The 25,132-nt window shown below is 28.8% G+C and overlaps 1 protein-coding gene across 2 annotated transcripts in view; it reads left to right on the top strand.

The window, feature by feature from the left end:
- The first annotated feature begins 1,065 nt into the window (after positions 1 to 1,065).
- Positions 1,066 to 25,132, top strand: part of LOC107441573 (nibrin) — a 31,172-nt gene continuing 7,105 nt past the window's right edge. The window contains exons 1-13 of one of the 2 annotated variants that reach the window (XM_016054889.2): positions 1,066 to 1,240; positions 1,531 to 1,667; positions 1,747 to 1,892; positions 5,197 to 5,356; positions 6,381 to 6,484; positions 8,770 to 8,887; positions 12,922 to 13,100; positions 17,258 to 17,349; positions 18,710 to 18,800; positions 20,021 to 20,088; positions 20,273 to 20,538; positions 21,723 to 21,872; positions 21,957 to 22,094. In XM_016054889.2, the coding sequence (XP_015910375.1) occupies positions 1,596 to 1,667; positions 1,747 to 1,892; positions 5,197 to 5,356; positions 6,381 to 6,484; positions 8,770 to 8,887; positions 12,922 to 13,100; positions 17,258 to 17,349; positions 18,710 to 18,800; positions 20,021 to 20,088; positions 20,273 to 20,538; positions 21,723 to 21,872; positions 21,957 to 22,094 (1,584 nt within the window). In that variant the 5' untranslated portion in view covers positions 1,066 to 1,240; positions 1,531 to 1,595. Of the gene's footprint in view, positions 1,402 to 1,530; positions 1,668 to 1,746; positions 1,893 to 5,196; positions 5,357 to 6,380; positions 6,485 to 8,769; positions 8,888 to 12,921; positions 13,101 to 17,257; positions 17,350 to 18,709; positions 18,801 to 20,020; positions 20,089 to 20,272; positions 20,539 to 21,722; positions 21,873 to 21,956; positions 22,095 to 25,132 lie in introns of both variants that reach the window. The other variant, XM_016054888.3, reaches the window with a different exon arrangement.

The raw sequence follows: 25,132 nt of genomic DNA, 5'->3' as shown, positions 1-25,132 counted from the left end.
TTTTGAGATTCTTGCCACATGTATTTGATTACTTATTACTTGCGTTTACAATGCTAAAAGTGTTAACACTAACGTAAGATGGTGCACAGCTTGCAACAAGAACAAACAGTAATAAACTTATGGAAAGAGGCCAAATCAAGACTGACAAAAAAGCAAGTTATTCAAAATCTAGCAACCATGTCACCTTTTTTTTAACAGTATGTCTCTAAATAACTAAAGCAAATTTTCACTTCAAACTCACCAGAATTATATACTAGCATTAATATCTATCTTACGGCAGATTTGAGCTCAGAAGTTATCTAATTTATTTCTTTTATTGAAAACAAAATTATCCGTTTGAAAATATCGCCTCGTAGAATAACATGTAGTAAGCAGCAGCAAACGTTCTAACTGGTACTAGAGCAGGCATACAGCTCGAAATTGTTATTGCTTACATTTCTACTGAAAACACCATCCATTATCGATGAATTGTTTAAAAATATGACATGGTTGCTAGATTTAGGTAGAGCTCGCTTTTTTAGCAGACTTGATTTGGCCTCTTTTTGCGTGTCTATAGACACGCAAAAAGAGGCCAAATCAGGACAGTAACAAGAACAGTATTATAATACTGTTCTTGTTGCAATCCGTGCACCATCATACGCCGAGTAGGGAGATTTTCTTTACAAATTATCATTTAGGTTTAAATTTCGAATTTTGTATATTGTTGACAAGGTAAGAAGTGTTTTATAACGGTTCTTTTTTTTTTCAAATGACGATTCTCCCATCTTGAAATGACAGGTCTTCAAATGACGATTTTAATAAAGATTCTTTTTAACACAAATTATAAATTAGGTAATGAATACATGTATACAAGAAATACATCTCAAGAGTCTCAAAACAATTGATCACGTTGTGAGCCAATTGACTTCAAAATACGCCGGAAACATTACCCCGGAAGTATAGGCATTAAAAAGCTTGCAGCGCATCCTAGTGTATTACACATCATTAGGGGCGGAGATAAAGACGCTCTTAAGGTAGCAAAGGCAGCAACTTTGTAGAATTATTTATCGCTATTGGCGAAGAAATATTCTTCAGCAATTTAGCGCGGGTAAACTAACAAAAATCATCTACGTGGGCACGTTTAGAAAAATCGTATGCAGTGTGAATGATGCCTTTAACTGGGATTCTTTCTGAGATCGGTTAACAAACAAATTGCTGAACGAAATAGCTGAACAAAAATAGACACATGGAAGCGTAGCAAGTAATCAAATTTTGTAAATAAAAAAAGTGTTTGAAATGTAATGCGCGAATGAGATATTTTGAGTTTTATTCTCTTTATTTGTGAGGAATATACGAAAATATTTAAAATACGGCGTGAAATAACATATAATATCATGTGGAAATTAGTAAATGTCAAGAAAGGTTGAATTTAGAATAAATTTGCTTGTTTTCTAGATATCTTAAACTTTGTTCTAATCATTAGTTAGAATTTGGAAAAAATAATAATCGCATTTGTTTACCTCTTCTAATACTCTTATTTCTTTCTTATAGAACATCTGGAGCAGTACATTTTAGTTAATGAGGAAGTGGTTGTCGGACGGAAAGACGCAACTTTGATGATTACAAATGATCCCTCCGTTAGCCGCAAACATGCTGTTTTAAGTGTTAAACATCCAGAAGAAAATTTGGTACCTTTAATTTTAATTTGTTTTCTGAAAATTTGTTTTTTTTTATTGTACAGAATTATTTATAAATTCATATTTACAGGGAAATCCGTTAAAACCATCTTCCTTATTTTTGAGAGATGAAGGTTCCAAGTATGGTACTTTTAAAAATGGTGTCCGAATATCAATTGAAGTTGAACTGCAGGATAATGATGTTGTTAAATTTGGTCAATTTGAAAGTGAATACAGGTAAAAGGGTGTTGTTTAAAAACATTACTTAACTTATTTTTGCTCTCTGTTTTTCTATTTATTTTCTGTAATTTGGTATAAAAAAAGTATTTTTTGTGTCACGAAGCAATGTTACTCATTATATTTCTCAATTATGAGCTCTAACTAAAGTAAGTGTTACCAAAACTTCAGATTAAAATGTAGTGAATGGAAGCTCCAAAAATTGCTCATTTGATAATTTCATAGCTAAAAAGGAAAAGATTTTGATCATTCCGTATGATGATATATTCTGCCAGCTATATATAATCGCCAGGGTACCAAATGGGTTTTAAACATGCCAATTAAAAAAAAAAAGAATATGTAGTTTTCCGGGAGATGGTTACAAGTTATACCCTCCAAATTGATCCCCTTCTGTGAGTTTCTTGCAAACTGCTGCCTGTATTTGGATTTCTGACCTCCAAAATATAAGGGTTAGTCACAGTCTGGGAAATATGGTCCCAATAGTTTGGTCGGAAGAGTGGTCCAAAGTTTGGACCCCTTAATGTTAATTTCACTTTTTGCATATTTCGCTATGACTCAAAAACTTTTTAAGCGAATTGAAAAAGTGTTGCCCATAAATTTGTTTTTCCAAATGTAATTCAATGCAAAAAATAACTTTTAGTAAATATTTATTTTTTTATTTAATGATGGTCGGAAAAAAAATTAAATTGTAAGGTATACAATTTTTTGCATCATTTTAAGGAATATAATTTTACAATGCATAATTTGAGCAAAGGCAGGTGAGTAGTTTCTGAGAAATTGAATTTCAAAAAAGTCAGATATTTAAAATTCGATTTCTCAGGAACTATGCTATTGATTTTGCTCAAATTTTGTACTTTGCCATGTAAAATTGTATTCTTTAAAATGATACTAAAAATTGTATACCTTACAATTCAAAGTATTTCGACCATTATTAAATAATGTAATAAAAAATAATAAATATTTTATAAAGGTTATTTTTTGCATGGAAGTATCTTAGGACAAACAAATATTATAATTCTATGCAAACAATTTTCAATTGGCTAACAAAGTTTTCGAGATATAACCAAATACCCAAGAATTAACATTAAGTTGTCAAAACTTCAGATCGCTCTCCTGACCGAATTATTGGGACCGTTTTTCCCATATCTCATATATTTCGGGGAACAGAAATTCGAATCTGTCAAAAAAGGTATGTTTATTCAGAGAAAGTACGTTTTTGTGTCTGATTTCATAACTTAAAATATCTGCACTTATTAATTAGCATATTTGAGGTCATGTGGATAAGAAACAAGCGATACCAATACGACCTTTGAATGACACCAAGCAGATGCTTTGTGACATTTTATTTAACAAAATTATTCAAAATCAATATGATAATTCTAGCAAGTAATAATGTAACATATGGCTCTAATCTTGGGAGTGAAATTTGTTTAATTATTGCTATCTTTGCAATTTGCATTTATACAATTTACTAAGTTACATTTATTACATCCTGCTAAGTTTATATTTATACAATTTATATTATTTCTTGCTATACAGTATGGCTGCATATGCCAGCTCTGTCAAATCACTAAACAAATGTAACTCAATATCATCACTATAAATATGCAACCATTTAGGTATTTTAATTTGTGTGCAAATAAATTCTTTCTGCTATTTAACCTACTTTTGGTGCTATTTAGAGGGCAATTTATCATCTTAATTAGATTTGTGCTAAGAGATAATAATCCCAATGGATCAAATAAACATGATGAGTGGAAGGAATATTTTGTTTGGTAAAGGGAGGTTCAAATTTTAAATCAACTTTAACAAAGTTATCAGAATTTGAGTTTCATTTAAGATCTGATATTTTTGAAGAATTATCTGCACAGATGTCTGTGACAGATGGTTCATTTTCATTTGGCGAAATTTCTTTTATTAATTGTTTACAATTTGAATGCCGCTTTCTTAAGTGAAAACCCCTTGATACCAATACTTCATTGAGTTTAGAACAATAAATTATTACATTTTCTAAATAATCGAAATTTTGCAATACATCGTTAATATGAATATTATCTATATCAGAAACAATAGGATTTTCATTTCTATTATCAATAGCAATTTGATGCGAACATCTAGTTGCTGAAAAAGTATTATAAGTTTGATTCTCAATTTATGCACGTTTATTTTTGAATTAGGCCGACCAGTCTGTGTAGGGGGCAGGGAACTGTCCTTGCATCAGAAAGGTTCTGGGTTCGAATCCCGGGCAAGGCATGGATGTTTCTTTCCCTCTATCTGTGTTCTATGTCCTTTCTCCTTTGTGTGTGAATGTGACCCGCCCTATAAACGGGTTGTGGTAGTGTGACGTGGGCGACGCTGTTCCACCGCCGTGGCTTCGCCACAGGTGCCCACTGGGTAACGAAAAGAGAATTAGCAGTTCTGGCACTTTTTGTGGCCAATGGACAATAGCTCCAAGTGCCCGCCATTAAAAAAATTTTTTTTTTGAATTAGAATCATTTCTCCATACAATTCATTAATATCTTTGACACTGGTAAATTTGTTAATGTTTGTGTATACATTTTCCCAATATTAGAGACGAAACCGAAATTTCTTGGATTTTGAAGAAAAGAAGAATAGAAAATAAATCTCTCTGTACAACAAAACCATTACCCAATAAAGAATTTAATAAAATTTGAGTAGATAAATGGCAAGAAACATCAAACACTACTCTAAATTTTGAAGTTGTGTTGACAGACTTCATAATCCCATACTGAGGCAAATAAAAGGTTTTACAATTGCCTGGAGCCGTGATGGCTCAGGCCGTGATGAGCGTTTGCCTTCGAATGAGGTGCTCCGGGCTCAAATCCCAGTGATGGCTGGTCGATAAAAATTTTTACATTTTAAATCAACAATGCTGTGATGTGAATGAGTATTCAGATCTGGAATCAAATAAGCAAGTTATTAAATGTTTATTTTCTGCGGAATCTAAAACATAGACTTGGGCTGTTGAAAGTTATGCTAATTTTAAAATTTTGCACTAACAGGAATAATAACTTTTTCAAGTTTTAACATGGTATAAAAAAAACAAAGCAATTATGTGATTCTTTAGTATTTTGATTTATATTTGTCTATATAGTAATCTGTATATGTAATAATATCTGTAATGTAATCTGTTTACAGTATAATATCTGTATAAGAAAAAAAACTCAATAAGTTAATGAGCATCAAAAAATTATTATTTTATTTGTTTATTTACTTATGTATTTAATGTATCAAAAGATATTCTGTGAGATGATATTAAAATAAACTTATTAATTTTATCTAGAGTTTGTAAGCTTCCATTAGTGGTAACTACTTCATGTTTAGATGTATCAGGAAAGAGAACTCTTAAAAAGACTATTCATAGCCTTGGAGGACATTTTGTATCAGAATGGCAGCCATCCTGTTCACATTTAGTTATGTCTGAAGTCAAAGTGACCATAAAAGTAATTACTATTTTAGCCAATAACAATGAACATTTTTACCCAGTATTAGTTTGATAATATTGGCTGTTCGTTGCGTTTTCAGAACATGTCACTAATAACATCTCCAATCTCTTTTTATTTTCATCTTTCTTTTTTTACAACATTCAATGTTTGCAGTATAGTGACTTTATATGATGTGTTGCTACATATTTCTTAAAGACTGGTTATTACAATCTTGACTGTTTTGCTGTTTTTTAAATTTACGTGTGTCATTTAAAAAATATTTTGAATTTAGTTTTACACTTAAAAGTAAAGTAATGAAGCTTTATAGCTTAATTTGCAATTTATTACCAGTCTTAATAAATCACCAAACAGACTAATTTTTCAATCTATTTTATAAGCATCAGACACGAATTTTGCACTTTTAGTTATCACCTGGAATAATAGCCAATCTAAAATTCTCATCATTTTAAAATTTTCAAGCTATTATTTTAAACTGTATAAGATAATTTGATGAGTTTCATCAGTGAGATTAAATTTTTTGATATTTTTGAAAGACTATTATTAATTCAAAATAAGATTTTAAAATTTCTTGGTTTGATAGATTTCTTACTTTAAGATACTATTCCAAGTTGATAAAACTCTGAAATTTTAGACAATAATGAAATTGAATGAATAAATAAATTAAGAGTTTTTTTTATGGAATTTTAATGTAATTTAAATATTTGATTTTAGTTTTCTTCTTGTTTATTGTTTTCATTTTAGCAACTTATCAGTAAATTAACTATATATATATAATTGATGATAGAATATTACATTCTAAAAATTAATTGTGCTTTTAAGTTCTGAAATTTTTAAATTATGAAAGATTATAACTATATTTTCAATCTTAATAAAGTAAATTATAATTTTTTTTACCTCACTGCAAAAAAGAGGAAAATTAAAATTTACGAGAAAATATTAAATACTTGATGTTCACTGATGTTCATACTTTTAAGTTTTTTTTCTCTTATTTCATTCAAGCATTTAAATAATTGTTTTTCAGGCATTATGCTGTTTATGTTCAGCTAAACCTATAGTCAAGCCTGACTATTTTGTTGACTTATTAAATAGCCTAACTACTTCTTCTAAGATTATTTGTCCAAAACAGTAAGTATTTTTTGTTCTATGGTATTTTAGTATTGACTTTATTGCATATATATTATATATTCTAAATATTTCGATTTTTAATATTTCTATCAATTATGAAATTGTGCATCACTATCATCTTTATCTAAATAGTGCACATTTTCAAGGATGAGTTAAATTTTAAAATATACTTTCTTTTGTAGGTTAATTTGATTTATCTGCCAGGGGTTTGCCTTCTTTACGTAAACACATGTCCCTTGATTTTCAGATTCTTTTTTTTATATGCATCAGTCTTAGATTATTACACCATTTGATTAACTTACGTACATTACCTAATTTGTTTATGTGTTTAAACTGCCCACTCTTGTAGCATTGTGAGTATTACATTAAATTCAAATAATTAGTTTGTTTTTAAAAACCAACTAATTTTCTATAGCTATACAAATTGGGTCAATTTACTTTTTAAATTTTGTTCATGAATAAAAATTGCAATAAGAAATCAATATATCTATAGTAGAATATTTATTATTAAAGAATAAAAAATTTTACTTGAATAAAACAATTTAATTATGGAGTTATTTAAAATGAAGTTAATTCAAATGATTTATAATAGAAATACAATTTTTATATTACGAAAAGATTCACTGCTTGCTTTACTTACTATTCTATAAAATATATACAAATCTATTAATATAATCAGTAAAAGGTATAAAACTTTAAATTACAACTTGCAACATGGCAACTACTTAATATTATGCAAAAAGTGTGGAATTGTGATATTTTCAGCTTACTGTTCAACATATTTGTTCGAAGATGTTTGGAACAATAAAGATGATATTGTCACGTTAAAGTGTTTAGATTTAGTGAAGATCACAAGATGAGGTTTTGATAATTTATTAACATCAGGAATTTACAAACACCGGGAACCAGTCTGCGCCCAGAAGAACTCCTCTTTACAATCACGGGATCGCTTTTATACTATCACAGAATGTTCTAGAAGCTTCCTAGGAACAACGAAAGAGGAAATGACATAGACTGAACATTCCAGAAGCTTCTGGAATGCTCATAAACGAAATAGAAAAATTAGTGTCCGCTTCCCGGATCGAACCGAGGACCTTCGGCTTTATAGAAGCGAATTCTACCCCTGAGCTACTGACACTCGACAATATATAAATGAAAAATAATTAAGAAATATTGAAGAAAATAGAAAAGAAAACCTCAGAAATATATGAACGAATCACAAATGCAAACACAAGTTTTTACAGCCTCAAAGATCATGTTTTTTGAAGTTAAAAACTTAAATTTCTTTTATATAAAACACTTTTAGATCTCTTTATTATATACACCTGAGATATGAGCATTAAAATCGAGAGATGGGGAGGTGTTTTGAGAGAAAAGTTCCAAGAAGTATTTGTGGTAGAATTGAGGTGGGAGGCAAAGGAATTAAAAGCTTTATGGAGACTGATGTCATGAAATACTTGAAATTCCAAGAAACTAATAAGTGAGCATAAAGATCACAACTAATGAAAACTATTTTTAGCTAAACCTATAGGAACTAGGTGTAGGGGATTTATTTAGATGGATTGACTGTCTCAAGAAATATATAGAGATTCTGAAAACCAAAATTCGTGGACAGTGGTCAAACGGAGAGACGTCTAAAAATGAATCCTTTGAAGGCTTGAGCGATCCCAGGTCTGTCGTGCCATTTTAGAGAATGCTTAATTTCTCTAAAATTGATATTGAATTATGAAGCAATTCTGTTTTCTATAATATAAAGCAATAATTTCCATTTGCCAGAAAAAGTTCATTGCTTGCATGCTGTAATAAAATTTTTGTAAAACTTTTCTCACTCAGTTAAAAGGAAATTTGAGTGAAATATCTAACATAATAATTTATAACTAAATAAGGATTTACCTTCCTTCAGAAAACTTTCAAAATTCAAGTAAAAAAACTTTTTTTTTCCCTTTAGTTGGTTCTATATTCTCCCCCCCCCCCTTGTATGTTTATATAATTTATATATTGCATCACTTATACATGGTTTTGTACATGTTAAAGTGTTTCGTACTAAAAAAAATTGTTTAAGTTATTTTTTCTAGAAAAATCTCATGTTTTTAAAAATGAACTAAGAATATCAGATAAATTTTATTCCAGAAACTTTAAAAAAAAAATTAAATAGTTAAATTTTTTGAATTGAACATTTGGATGGCAAAATATTCGTTCTTCTAGCAAAATCTCATTTCAATTTTCATTTTCAAACAAAATTTTTGTTTTTTTAAATGTTTTAATTAATTTTATTTTTGCTATAGGTATATTCCACCCATTGGAGAAGCTCTCATAGATAAGGATGTGGTGTCGTTTGATATCAATAACCAAAGAAAGTCACTTTTTGAAAATAAGAATTTTTTCTTCCTGGATGAGAAACAAGTAAACTTCTATTTTAAGCCTCTGCTCCTTCCTTTATCTTAAAACTTAATCCATCATTTAACAAAAAATTTATCTATAAGAGCTTAATTTTACTGTTAAAATTAATTTATTGATGAAATTTTTTTTAAAGAAAATTTAGAGAAAATTAATATACATATTTCTAAATCTCAATTTCTTTTTAAAAAATTAGACAAATTCTAAGCAAATCATTTGTTTCATAGTATTGGTTAAAAAAATACATTTTTAATATCAATAAAATGATTTTGTAAAACCGGATATTTGACCAAATGTTTTCATTAGTTTTCAGTTCGTCTTATATTTTTGGTAACAAAATTTATCACTTTTTTTAGTCATTTAGTGGATTTATTTATCAACTATTTCATAATATTAAGAAAAGAATGTATTGATAATTTTGAATTAGAAATTAATTGATAAAGGTAAAATTGCATTAAATAGTCCCACCTATCTCCTCTTCGACATTAATGTATGCATATTGTACACTTTTAATTAAATCCTGTTCAGTTTTGATGTAAATGTTTTCAAGGTATTTATTAAAAAGTTTTATCTTTGGGACATTTGATCTGAACTGAAGCAGGTTTTGAAAAGGTGGACCCAGCACGAAAAACCTAGTTGGATTTTTCAGATTAGGCCCACTTGAAAAAACCCATCTTTATACCCACCAAGTGGATTTTTCCCCCACATTTTATCATTTTCAATCAATTTTCTTCGAATCATTAAACCAAATTGTTCTTTGAAATTATCAACTTATTGTTTTATAAATTTAACTTTGTAACTGTTTATACAAAATTATATGATGTAAAACATATTTCAGTAATCTGTTTTTGGCAAACAAAATTTAATATAAATGAAGAACAAATGTGAACAAAATGAAGTACAGTATTAGAAATCATATTGTTAAATTTAATGCATTACTTATCAATTAAACAAGTTATGTGCAATATCTAACTGGTTATTTTCTCAGTTTGTTAAATTTTGCTTCCATTATCAATATTTCTTATTAAAATATTTATTTTCATTATTTAATGATGTGTTTTGCTTAAAATATTCTAAATGATAAAAAAAATATGCATTAGATGCATTTTGTATTGTATTATATTTTTAAAAACGAAGTATAGGTAAAATGTCATTAGTATCTCTTGTTTCTAACACACTTTTAAACTTATGTAATTCACTGTGTTATATGTTATGAAAGTGCTACAGCGATAAATGCATACATATTCTGATATAGTATGACTGTCTAATTAATATAAGCAATTTTTCTTAGAATAATTTGTATATTTTCTCTCGCACGTATGTGTCCCCAATAATGTGTTATGTTTTGTGCAATTTCTGTAACCAGTATGAAAAGTGCCATTGAAACACTGTCAATGGCTCTAGTTGAATAAAATATAACTTCCAGGTTATGAAAAACACTCTCCTTAAAGTTTAATTGCAGTGTCATTTCTTTTAGGGTCAATTCGTGTTATTTTACCTTTAAAAATCTGTGAGTGACTTTATTGTATGTAAATACTGTCTCCTGATTTTCTTCAAAAAATTTGCTAGCAAGTACAATATTTTTGATTTGTACAGAATGTAATAACTTACTTTTAAAAAATATGAATATTTTAATAAAAGAAATGAAATAGATTTGAATTTTTTTGGCAAAAATGATCATTTTGTAATTATAGTCACTACGTGAACAGTCTTTAACAGATAATAGCATAATTATAGTCCGTCAATGAAAAAGTAAAAATTCTTAACATTTCTTCAAATTCAAGATATAATTCTTTTTTCTTAATAAATATTGAATTTTCTGTTAAATCTCATTTAAAATGTTTTCCAATATTTACTTATTAATTCTTAACTCATAGAAAAGGAATTGAATATTTTATTCATGTGCTTTTAATGCTTTTGAGTGATGGGACCGTAATTACATTTCTCCAGGTAATAACCATCTAAGCCACGCTGACAAGAATTTTGTGCCAGTGTGATCTGTCATATATTGGACAAACAAACGATTTAATACTAGTCGCTTCTTGAAAATTCCCAAAGCTGCTTTCAGTGTTAGTTTATAGGGAAGTTCATTAGTTGTTTTCTCAATAACTATAAGCTCAAAACCTTAGTATTTGCTATTTTTTGAATAGGTCTTTTTAAGTTGAATTTGCACTTGCAATAATTTTTTTTAAAATTTAGTGGATAATTTTTATAACTATTTTAAAAGCTTAAAACTAGTAAATTTCTGAACCTATTTTATCAATGCTGTTACATCTTCCTATTTTTTAAATTAAAATGATAAAAGTTTTTAAAAAAAAAAGTCTTGTTTGAAAATTTTAAAAAGTATTAAAAGAAGTTTTTTTTAAAAAAAAATATTGTTTACTAGACATTTTTCCATCAAATAAGTTTTTTGATTCTATCTTTTATCAATAGAATCAAAAGGCTAAGGCGAAAATTATTCATGCATTAGGAAAGGGGATGTCCTCTGAAACCAGATTTTTCCTGCATTGTTGCTGTAAATGAAAGATTCTCTTAGAAGCCTGTTTTTTTTTCCTTCTCTTCATTTGGATGTATAATTGATGATGTCTATTATATAGCAAATTTCCAAAATCGTTCGCAAAAGGCTTTCACTCGTGTCTTTTACTTTCTTAGTATTATTCTACTAAATTAGGTAATGCAGAAATCCTTAGAAAAGCAAAACGAAAACTAATTGATCTGGAAATTATAAAATATAAACTGAAATGAATTGGTCATGTTCTACGTAAACCTGAAAAATTTAAAGTGAAACAAGTTTTTGATGCAGTAGAAAAAGAGAAAGACCTAAAAATATTTAGTGCAGGATGATATTAAACAAATTGAAAGAAAAGAAAAATAGGAAAGACATGGAGAAAGGCAAAATATCTGTCCACAAATAGAGTGAGATGAAAAGCTGTGATAGAAGCCCTATCCTGTAATTTTGAGTGAAAAATAATGTGTGTATGTGTAAATTTTTTTCTTAAATAACGGCAGGCTCGAACTATTGTTTTTCTTCTTAGAAGATGCTGGAAGTGTTGCTCATTTATCGTTACCCGTTGGGCACCTGTAAACCCAAGTCACGGAGGCGAGCAACATTACCCTTGCACACTGCCACAGATACCTGTTCATAGGGTGGGCCACATTCACACAACAGAGGGCAACATAGAAACATCCATACCCTGTAGGGGATTCGAACCTGCAGCTATTGGCTTCGCAATTAGGCATGCTAACTATTCAGCCACCAGTATGTGTAATTGAGGTAATGAACCCACCTTTTTCCAATAAATGGAAATCTAGTCTAATTTAATCTTTTGTCCCTTGAGGTTTCTGCCAAACCCCTTCACCTGTTTCTTGGTATCACCCTTTTTATTACCTTGTTCAAACTTGTTCTTCTGTCTTGACTGGTTAAACCACTTTACACAAATTTGTCTCTTTACTTTTCTAATGTCATTTGGTGTTCAGTCACTGAGGAAGGTTCTTCTTTAGAAAACCAATCTCCATTTCTATACTTGATTTGTGTTTTATATTCACATTGTTTTTTGCATTAGTCTACATAGCACAAGGTAATTTTTGGTCATTGAAATTGTCTATAATACACTATAGTACTATATAACACTATAAATTTAACATCTTTAATGATTATTAACTCAATTTAATGATTATTAACTATTATTACTCAAATTTTCTTTAATTAAGTCTTTAAAAAGTCTTTAAGACTTTAATATCAACAACAAAAATACTGTTATCAAAAAATAGAATAACTTTTTTACGAGCTTTTAACAGAAGTTCATAAGGAAGTTAATAGTATAATAGTAATATATCTCATATAATGTATAATAGTAATATAATGATAAAGCAGAAGTAATTCATGATTTGTTATTTAAAAAATACCTTCTATTCTTCTCGTATTTCAGATTTCATCTTTTATTCCTTAAGTCTAAAATGTTTAAATTTATGCTCTAATAGAGAGATTAGAGTGATTTTAATAATATAAATAATAAATCTCTGTTTTATTTCCCATTCAGTTTAAGAAATTGCATCTTGGTATTGTGCTTGGTGGTGGTAATGCATCCATACTTTCGTCTGAAAAAGTGTCTTCTGATCTTCTGTCTGAAGAAGGTAGTTGTGTCATTGAACCTGCTAAAGAATTCAGTCAAGTTATAGGCAGAGAAACCCTTTCAGATGTTTTATCTATACTGCAGTCGTAAGTCCTTTAGATACATTTAAATATAAAATAAGCAGATAAACATCTGTATCTTGACATTTATTGATTTGGGGAAAATCTATGCCAAATAAATACGTAAATTTATTTGGCAAGAACATTTTGACTCTTAAACATGGTGCGTAGCATTTTTAAAAAGTGCTTAATTTCTATTTTCGTTTTTTAAAAGCCTTTAGAGAGCCCTTTTCCAAATTGAGATTTTTCCTTTACCATGTTGATTTTCGCTACGAATTTTGCAGAAAGACACTGTTCACATTGTTCTATTCAATGTTTTCACAATTAATTCAACCCCAATCTATTTCGGCGCATCGTCAGACAGTAGCTTATGAAAATGCCATTCGATTTACATGATTAAAAAATTTTGACAATTGCCGAAAACAATGCCAAATGAATTTTTTTTTTTGACATGACTGTTAAAACCGTCAATTATCAAAAACTTTCCAACCCAGCCTGATTATGATATTCTTTTAAAGTGCTTAAAAATATTATTAGAGTGCTTAAAAAGTGCTTAAAAGGTTTTTATTTTTTGTTGAATAATTTGGCTACGCACCCTGTTAAAAAAATATTTTATAAGAATCTTGTACAAATATATGAGAACTGAAGAAAATATCTGAACTTAATTTATTTTTGTAGCGGAATATTAAATATCATAGTTTTTTTTTAAATAATTGTTTTCTAAATTAGTTGATGATACAGATTAAAGATAAGTTTAAATGATTGGTAGATTTTCTTAAGTTTGTTCATTGATTTCATGAAATTATCAAGTGATAATTTTATGAAACTCTATTTAACTTTCAAAATTGGCTAATTATTTATGACTCCAATTTGTATAACTCATTTATTACATATAATATAGTTTTTAAAATCTAAGTTGAGATTTCTTACAATGTATGATGTAAAGAAATGTTTCAGTCAGTAATTCAAAATAATGTTGTTATATACTGTTAGAGTGTTACAAACTAGAAACTTAAGTTATTATTGTTTCATCGGAATAAGTTATTTTCGCTTATTACACGTATAATAAGTAAAAAAATAGCTTATTTATGTTAATATTTAAACAATTCTTTTATGATATTATTTAAATAACAATTTGATGTTACATTATTAGTTAATTTTTTTAATAAATTATTAATTTTCTTACAAGAAATTATTAATATGTACAATTAGTTTGTTTACTAAATAAATTATTAATATTTAAAAATTATTTTAAAAACATTTGAAAAACATATCAGCATTTAAAGTTCAAAATAAGTAAATGCTTTTTTCTATGACTAAAATAGTAGGCTTCAGGCATTTGTGGCATTTATGAGTATTGACACATAAGTACAAATACTACTGCTCTTCAAATTGGAAGTAAGTTTCCCATTATGAATATACTCAAATTTCTAGTCTTTTTGAACTCCTTGTTAAGAAAGTGTTATAATCTGCAATTCCTGTGAAAATCATTACTGCTATAATTGAAGCAAAAATAAATAACAAAACAAAAGAAGCAAAACGTTTGTTTATTTATTTTTTTATTATTTTTTTTTGTAAATATTTGAAACCATGAGTGGAGAAAAATGTGTACTATTGCAGATAAATTTCTAATTTTGGGTTTTACACAAATTTAAAATCTGAATTCAAATTTTATATTTATGAAATGAATGTTAAAAAAAAAAAAACAAATCAATATGTTACAGAGAGTGTTGCAAGTATATGTTTGGTATAATATTTTTTTTATAAAATTATTTACAATATTCATTATTTTCTATAGTACTTACCATATTTTTATTTATTAAGTTAAGATCTTATCCATGGGTGAAGCATTTTCACACAGTTTTTGCACTTTTCATGAAGCAAAATAATAATAAAATTTTATATGGGAGATCATAAATAACAGAACTAAATGAATGCAACATTTGTAATTAAAAATATCTATAAATTGTGGGCAAGTCAATTTATGAATTAAAAGGCAAAAATAATGCTTTTTTTTCCTTCCAGTTTCTTGTTCAGGGTTCCCACGGTCCTTGAGAGTCCTTGAAAGTCCTTGAATTTTTTTTTGCTAAATTTAGGTCCTTGAAAGTGCTTGAAAAACGTCTTAGGTCCTTGAAAAACTTGATAGGTCCTTGAATTTGTCCAATACTGCCGGCGGCCCTTTTTATAAAACACCCGCGGATCTTTCTCGTTCTTTCTGTTTTGTTCCCGAGCTCTCTCACGTGGTTTTTAACGCCACCGTTTCTAACCGGGCCTAGCGTCTTGGTGTCTGCCAAGCGCGCGGAGCACAGCAGACAATCAATGCGTTCGGGGCGAGACTCCACTTCATCTTCTGTCGCATATGCTTAGATCTTCTTTTTTCTTATCGAAACTGGAATACTCTCGAATTTCGTAACAATATGTACCTTGTAGTTTTCAATAAATTTGCCGTTTTACCATCCGCACTTGTCCTTACGTTTGCGTCATTTCAAAACTTTATTGTAAAGCGTATTCGCAAAGGCACGGCTTCGTATTTGTGTTATGTAGTTTAGACTAGTTATGCCTGGGAAGTGCTATTTTAATCCCCAATGGATGGATAATCAAGCTTATAAAGAATGGATTTTATCGATGCCCGAAAAGAAGTTCAGAGCCAAGTGCCGATTATGCATGAAGGAGATCGATATCGCGAAAATGGAAGAATCTGCTCTGAAATCACACATGAAAGAAAGGTAAAACAAAAAAGCAGTCTCATGCCCTGAGTTCTCTTTTTCCAAAGACATCAACATCTAATTCATCTGGTGTAAATACTCCTTCAACATCGTGTGCCCCATGTGAAACAGAAACTTTAGTGGCCGAGGTAACATTGTCTTCTTATCTGGTCAAAAGGAATGTGCTTGATGCTGAAATTCTCTGGAGTCTGAAGTGCATCACTAGTAATTATTCATGTAACTCCTGTGAAGGGATTAGTAAATTGTTCTCCAAAATGTTTGCTGATAGCTGTATAGCGAGACAATTTTTTTGTAGTGCCACAAAGTGAGCCTATTTGGGCTCCTTTGGATTGGCACTATACTTCAAAGGGATTCTTATAAATGAGCTGAAGAATGTTGATTGCTACACTGTACTCTTTGATGAGACGTTAAATCAGTCTCTACAATCTAAGCAGATGGACATTATGGTAAGGAATTGATAATAAAGTTTGCACTAAGTATCTTACCTCCCAATTTATGGGTCATGGAACTGCAGAAAATATTTTGTCCTCTTTTTACAAATGCATGGATGATGGTTAAAAGCTCTCTAAAATACTTCAATTATCCATGGATGGACCCTATGTCAATTGGAAATTCTATTAGAAGCTTCAGTGTGAATTAAAAGAGAAATATTCCCACCAGGTCATATTCATTGGCAGTTGTGGATTACACATAACGAATAATGCTTTTAAACATGGTGAAAATGGGATATGTTCCTTCTAATTTTTATTTTCAGAAAGAATTGTTGCTGCATAACATTTAGAGAAGGTTGTGTAAATTATGGATGAATAATTTCAGAAACGATGTTTAATAGAGGAGAGGAGGGGGTTATGGAATAGTCATGGAATATGGAATACCTAAGATTTAGCTCTGTCTTTCATGCAGCCTTCACATGGAAATACACAGGATTAAAGGATTTCACCATTAACACCTCATTACCATTAGTTATAGATTGTGCTGAAAATGATTTTGTGAATTAATATGTAAAACCAGTAGGGTTGTTTTTAAAAAAATATAAATTTTAGTCCATAATACATATACTCTCTTCTCTCTATATAGGCAAAGCATTTAGGTATTATATTTGAAATTAATTATTGCCACAACAAGCATTGTGGCTTCTAGTAAAATAGAAGAGAATAATTTTTAAAATTGGTCTTAGATTAAGGTCCTTGAAAATTTTTGTTGAGGTCCTTGAAAAGTCCTGGAAAGTCCTTGAATTTTAATCTCATCATAGAGTGGGAACCCTGTTGTTATATCAAAAAGTTTGGCTTCTATTATTACGCTATCTTTAACTGTATACAATCTTTTTATTGTACAATCATTTTTTAAAAATTATTGTTTATTTTTTTTTACAGTTATAAGTCATTTAATATTTAAAAAAAAATTTGTTTTGAGTATTAGCAATGAGTGTGTGCATTAATTAGGTCATCTTTTATTTAGGAACAAGTTGAGATTGATTCCAGAGTCTGATGTTGGTTTAGCAGTTGCTTACTGTTCTACTGAAAAGTTCTGCAATCCTAAATTTAGTATGGGTATGTTCTGTTTTCAATGTATATTTTTTATGAAACTTCTTAATTAGTATTTTTTATGTATTGAAATGATTGTTTTTATTTTTATGAACTTAGGAATTAAAATTAATTGTTCATATAAGTAAAAAACATTACCACTGCCTGAAGTAACAAATAGAATGGATTTGCAAAAGAAAACCCTTCTGTGGCTTATAACACAGTTTAATTAATTTGCAAAAATAAATGAATAAATTTATAAAAATAATAAAATTTCTGTTAGATCTATTTAAGTCTATGGCTCTGAAACAAGGACATTGACAGAATCTAATTTGACCCATTTGTAGGTAAAAGCAAAATATTTTAAGGTCTATTCTTGGAGGTATAAAAGAAAATAATTGTTGGAGAAGACTGTACACACTGAGAATTTTTCAATACTAATAGTTATAAACTGAAGGATCATCGTTATCAAGAGAAACTACATGGTGAGTTTTTCAAAGGAAAGCTTTGGTTCACCCTGGGCTGTCCTGAATTTAAGATATATACAGGGGTCTGTCTAGGTTTTTCTGAAAGGTACCTATTTTGTGAAAATTTAGACATAATTTGTGAAAAATTAAAAATTATATTAAAAAATCAACACAAAAATATGGATTTATCGTTTCTTAAGGGATACAAAAATAAAATTTTAAGAAAAAGCATTTTGTGAAACTTCCGTTTTTCCTAAAATTGAATTTGTGAAACTACCGTTTTTCCTAAAGTTGAATTTGTGAAGGTACCGCTAAACGGTAGTAAATTCGGCCTCGACAGACCCCTGATATAAGATAACAAAAACAATGGAAAAACTTCTATAATTAATTAATAGAAAAACAGTATTTTTATATTTAGTTATTAATTAAACCAGTTTTCTTTAATTTTTAAAATAATCGATATCCTATAATAATTTTTTTTAGGATTATGCATACATTATAATTAGTAAAGTTTGATGATGATGGATCATCTTTAATTTTACTATAAATTTAATTTTGGGTTTACGTGCCAGCCAAGCGGTCGGCGTGCCTGACTGTTATGCCAATGATTGAGGGTTTGAATCCCCATTAGGTCATGGATGTTTCTCTCTGTGTGTTGTTCTCTGTTGTGAGTGATGTATGAATGTGGCCCACTCTATCAACGGGTATCTGTGGTAGTGTGGCATGTATAATGTTGCTCATCTCCTAGATTTAGGTTTACAGGTACCCAATGGGTAACGTCAAATGAGCAATACTTCTGTCACCTTCCGAGGTAAAGACTGAAAGTTCAGTGCCTGCTGTTAACAAAAAAAAAAAAAAAAAAAATTGGGTTTGTATTTCACTTTCCTTGTTAAAAGCTTAAACACTATTTTCTTTCCTAGGTGACGCCATGTTCAATGGTCAAAACTTACAATCTCAGACTTTGTCTGTTCGTGAAGTGTATGTACCTGATACACAAGAGAGAATAGTCAGGTATAAAATACATTCTCGTCACTGTTTTTTAATTCTGCCATTTATTTGAGTTTTATTTAATTTGTGACAATTATTATTGAGCTGTAAATCCAAGGGGATATTGCATTTAGCTTTGATTTTGATGAATAATTTTATTTATTAGCATTTCTCTATTATATTAAAAAAAATCTAACAATATTATTATTTATGGTAAAAAGTTTTTTGAATTTTCATTACGCTCTAGCCTTAGACAAATGTTTTCTAACTTTATAGAATTTATAAATATGTTTGTAGGTTGGAAAGTGTATGTAGTGCATAGGATTATCAGAAAAGACCAATGCCAATAGCCCATTGAGCAGCTCTAATGCAATTTAACTAAAGTACTTCTACCACTGCTTATTAACTCTATTTTAGACCCGATATTACTGTATAAAAAATGCAAACTTTGGAAAGAATGTGCCTTACTTCATCAGATATAATGGGACAGATACACAGGGAAAAGGGTAGACTGAAAACCTGAACAAAAATAAAGATTCAACAGAAATATAAGAAAAAAAGATATTTATATATGGAGAGAAAGGGAGAAATAGAGGAAAAAGAAGAGAAAAATAAACACAAGTTAAAAATAAAACACCATAAATAAGTTTCTCCATGCAATAGATAAACACTGAGAATCAGTTTATTCATTTGCAATGTTGTTTTTAAAAATAAAAATTGCTGAGTTTTCTAAAAAATCAAGTTTAGAGTTACAATTAACGTTCAAAATAATTTTTGCTTTCTGACAATTAAAATAAGTTTAAAAAATGTTTGGCTATGGAATATATGAAGACTTTTTGATTAGATATTTATATAGCCTGTTTGTTCTATGATACTCTAAGTCTGTCTGATGTAAGAAAAGTAATAGTCATTGCAAGAAATGCAATTTTAGCTACATTTCCGGAAAATATAGAAATGGGAATTTAGTGATTAGAATGTCAAAATTATTCTGTCTGTAAAAATCATTTGGAATTCAAATCTCATTGTGAATGAGATACAATATAATTTATTCTGCACATAAATTTTATATGCACTATTAAACAACTTTGAGATTTAGAATGACAATGTTAAAATGATTTTAGCATTGTTATCGAATACTTCAAATTCATGTTAAAATGTACATATGAAGAAAAAAAAATTTGAAAATAGTTCTTAAGATTTTACTGTATACTTGTTATATAATATATGATTCAAATATTTTACAGCTCTGAACAGGCAAAAGGTGTTGTACCTGATATTGATAATAGTTTAAACCTTACAAGTTTTCGAGCCGGTAAGGACTATTAATTAATGAATTAATAATAATTTGAATTTATTTTAAAAGTAGTAAAAAATTATATGTTGCTTATAAATAACATACTATATAAGTAACATACAATGTAAATTAATTAAGAAGTTATTTATCAATTAATTAACCAACATAACATTTTAATTTTAAAATTTCTCTCTAATTTCAGATGCTGTGGAGGAGATGGAATTATCTGAAATACCGTTATCTGCTCAAGTAAAACGTGAGTTAGATGACATATTTGATGAACCGATGGAAATTCCTAATAGTCCACCTAAATTAAAAGCTGATACTTCTGTGGCAAACTCTTTGGAGAAAACTCGCAAATTAAAGCCTGAGGCATCATTAGTTGCTGAAAATGAAAAATCGCCTGTTAGAATACTCAATACAGAACCTACATCGAATTTCAGAACACGAAGACAGCTATTAGAAAAGGTGTTTCTTTTTCTTCTTTTTTTAAGATTAAAGATGTTTCTTTTAGGGTTTCTTTTTTTTTAGATTAAATATTCGCAATCATATATTCAATATGAAGATAAAGCTTAAAAATGAATATTAATTTCTTGTTTTCTATTAATTTTGATAAAATTAGATGCAAATTTTAAGTCTAGTGATATTTTTATTTGCAGACTTATTTTTTTTCCTTAATTTGGCTTAAAAGTTAAGTAAGTTCCAGAACTTACTTTGCTTTAACCTTTAAAAAAAAGTAAGAATATGTTTCATTCTTTCTAAATGAAAACGTTAGTATACTTATTTTCGTTAACTTCTCTTCTCAAATCTCTTGTAAAATCTACAAAGTTTTCCATTTTTTGAATTTCCCAGTTTGTAATAATATCTTATAAAGAAATACTCAAATTTATAAACCATGTCAAAATAAAACTTATCCTTAACAGATTTTACCATAAAAATATATTGATTAATATAATTAAAGTACAATTTACCATTTTTTTTAAATAAAACCATTATTTGTTTACAATCTGAAAATTAGTTTATTGAAAGTAATGCTTTTAATAATAGGGATCTCTTGTAAATGTAAAACATTTGGTTAAAAGGCTTAAATTAAAGTATTCTGACAATTTTATTTCTATTAATTATTTAGAATTGAATTGTCATTTAAATATACAATAAATTTTCTATCCTGATTAGGTATTTTTATTTTTCTAGTTTGATAAATTTAATCATTTTTATAGTATTTGTATTATTATAAACAATTTTAATTTTAAGAATGTTTAATTTTTTTGTTGCTTATACTAATTAATGTAATATTGGTTCATATATTAATTAAAAAAATTTCTTTTGGGCTGATTTGTTTTTCCTTATTCTTGTGTTCTCTCAAGAACATTAATTATAAAATAGGGAATCAAGAACATAAAATTTGTAAATTATACATTTTGTTATGAATAAAATTGTTTTAAATAATTTTGTTTTGTAGAATTTTCTGACTTAAGAAACTTTTAAAATATTAGAATATCATTTTTAACTTACTATCAATTTATAATTTGTTTCATTTGTTGGCTGCTTTATTTTTATGAATAAAGTTGTTCTATGTATAATCTTCTGTCTTTATAGATTTTCTTTGTTACTTTCATGTCTCGCAACTGATGGTTTGTTTTATTTTTTAGAGATGCTCTGAATCACCAAAGAAAAATCCTCCATCCAATAAACAAATTAAAAAAGAAGAAAATAATCTAAGTGATGAAAATCAAGAAATCATGGCTTCTAATGAAAGGATTTCAGTCAAACCGGAAGAGCCTGATCTTACTAAAATGAATGTAAGTTTCAAATTCTGTAAGTAATTTAATGTTAAAAAATTAATGTTATGAGATCTTTTGATAAATTTGTTTGATCTGTTATAGGAGCTGCTTCAGCCGGAATTACCTTCAAATCTTATGAAAGTAGAAATTGTATCCCTCGTATGTAAGAGAAATAAACCTCTACCGCAAGCTCAGAAGTATAAAAATTGCAATGTAAAGAACTTCAAGAAATTTAAAAAAGTAATTTTATTTATTTTAGTTAACTTTTTACTCGTAAGCAATAGTAGGCAATTTTTTATTTGTGTGTTAAGCTGCAGGCTACTTCAGCTTTTTCCATTTTGTTGATTAAAAGCCTCACATTGTTTGGTACGTGTTCACATCTAGATTAAAAACCTTTATCTAGAAAAAATAAAACCCTTTAAAACTTTTAAACCTGTTCTACCTTCCTTCATTCTAATTGGCACATGGCAGCGAATCGTTGAGGATCTTATATTTGGAGTGATTTATGCCATCTGTCTGTATGAAAGAATGTAGAAAGGTCAATAATTAATTTATTTGCGTTCAAAAATGGGTGCTAGGCAGTACATGGCTTATTAGACTCAAGTTGGAATGAGTCCAATGCTGTGATGTGTATTAATACTAAAATGTACATATTACAGTGTGTGAACTGCGGTGGATAGAATGTTCGTCTTTGAATGAGGTGAATTGGGTTCGAATCGCAGCCCTGACAGGTTGATTCGAATTCTGCACCTGGCTTGTACCGACCACAGTGCTGACATAATATATTCTCAGTGGTGTACGGATCATTGGTTAGAATCTCCTTGCCATCAGGTTAACCAAGAGAAATTTTCGTGGTTTTCCTCTCCATGTAATGCAAAAACGGTATAGTTCCATCTAAAAGTACTTCACGAAGGCAAAGTTTCTCTCAATATTTGATCCAGGAGTTCCCTTATCTTCTGGATTAGGTTAAAAATTACTAGGCTGTGGAGTTGAACATCAATTGTGGTAAACCCAAAATTGGGTCTGCTGTTCAGCGATCACATTTTTAAAATAAAACACTAGCATTTGCAAGCAGTATTATTTTTTTTACGAAAGTATATTTGTCTATTGGATTGAGATTTTATCTAAGAACGACAGAGCATCTTCATATTCTTGCCCTTCTCTATTGAGCAAAGTTGAAATAATATTTTGTTTGTATAAAGGGATTTCTTCATGTGTTTCTTTCAAAAAGTAAATATGTAGAATCTAATTTGATGCTTTTCAATTCTAGTAAATGTTGTATTTATCCTTCAAAATTGGATGTGACTAATTTTTATTGAAATTTTAATATTTTTTAACGAATTGTTTAAATCTTTCTTTAGAAATTCACTGACTCAACATACAATGTATGCTTAAGGAAATTATATTAGGTACAATTATACAAAATGAAATGTACATTCTTCTACTAATTTGCAGACTTCCTCAAATTTTAAGATCATTGATTCGTGAACTTCCGCTAATAAATAATTTATATTTCGATAATATTTTCTCAGACTTCCGCTAATCTAAAATTTGTTACTTACTCAAAATTTCGTTAACGAGACATATATTCCACCCTTAACAGTGCTCGCTTTTTTTCGCCTAAGTTCTCATTCACACTTAATGATAACTTTTTTATGCAGATTTGTTAGAGAAGGATAAATTGCGAGAACGCGAGATTGAAAAAAATTCCATTACTACGGCTAAAATTGATTTATTAAGGCAAACAGAAAAATATAAAATTGATAATTTGAAAAGTCACTCCAAAAAAGCAAACATTAAAAAAATCGTTTGCAATAAAAAATGGTTTGCTTTCTCCTTTTTTTTAAAAAAAAACTTTTATTTTAATGAGTGGAACTTTTGATGTAAATTTCCTTTTTTGACAGAAGAATTATTTAATCAATGTGATATACTTGTCCCCTTTTTCTATTTGACTTCAATTAGACCAAATCAATTTTAAAATGATATTACGACCTGGACATTTCAAGTCATGCATCTCAGTAATCACCTTTCCACACGCTCGATACCATCGTAAATCCATGTTTAAATTTTTTTTTGCAGTTAATAAAATTTTTCATGGTTTTTAAAAATTCCAATATTTTTACGACGCTCAAAATTTGAATCACGCATTTGATTAATCACTTTCTGGATGCATTCGATGCGTGTGGATACCATGTTAAATCCATGTGGTGTTTCGGTCGTTTTATAGGCTATTATTGCTATGAATTTTCTCTATGCTTTTTAAATAATTTGTGTATATATTATTATTAGCACACGCAAAATTCAGTTTATTAGTCACTCTATGATGCAACAACACGACAGTTTTTTCTGATTGACATTTTCACAGTTATTGCTGCTGATATCCTCCTAGTTTTTTAAATCCCGATATTTTCATACAATATTATTAAGAAATTAGAATCGCACATTTAAGTAAATACTTTTTGATGTGCTCCATTTGCGCCAAATCTATGCCGCGTTTTGATTGTTTTTTTCTTTTTTGCCAGTTATTGCTGTTGATTTTCTTTTCACATAATTTTTTAAAATCTTGATCCGATATGAGTTGTGCGTGAGAATATTCTCTATTTGACGATATAATTTTATTGTTTTTATAATAAATTTTTTGATAGTTATCACTTCGAATTTTCACATTCTTTAAAATCTTGATATTTTTAATGCAATATTATTTATTGCAACATGTGAATCTTGAAATGTATTTTTAATTAACCCCTTTTTGATGCGTATGATTTATGTAATTTCCTAAATACAGGGATGAGATTTTTCCGCTTTTTAGCGGATTTCCGCTTTTTTCACTTTCATCTCTTGAATTTCAGCTTTTTTATCAAAAAGTCAGATTTTCTAAAAATTTCACTTTTTTTTATAGGTATTCCGCTTTTTTAGAAAATTCACCGATTTTCAAAGAGAAACAGAAAATCCAAACTACATAGCTACCAATTCTTTCTCATTTTTACTTATTTTAGCTATTTTCTCCCCTTTTACACGCAGCAGATAAGATTTTCCGAATTTTTTACTCGCCGTCCAGATAAATCCGATTTTCGTAGTTCAAACGACGCTGCTTCTGACAAACCTTTTAGAAGTCCCAAGCCTGGAATCTGCTAATATCTCGATTCTTATTCATACGATTTTAATATCAAACATAGCTTTTCATATTTGCGTGTTGCGATTCTTATTCACACGATTTGAATATTGTACGTTGCGATTCTTATTTACGAGATTTAAAAATCCGATATTGTGATTCGTAT

The sequence above is a fragment of the Parasteatoda tepidariorum genome, chromosome 2, assembly GCF_043381705.1.
Source record: "Parasteatoda tepidariorum isolate YZ-2023 chromosome 2, CAS_Ptep_4.0, whole genome shotgun sequence".
In the NCBI taxonomy this organism is placed as follows: domain Eukaryota; kingdom Metazoa; phylum Arthropoda; class Arachnida; order Araneae; family Theridiidae; genus Parasteatoda; species Parasteatoda tepidariorum.
This window is presented reverse-complemented; position numbering and strand designations above follow the sequence as displayed.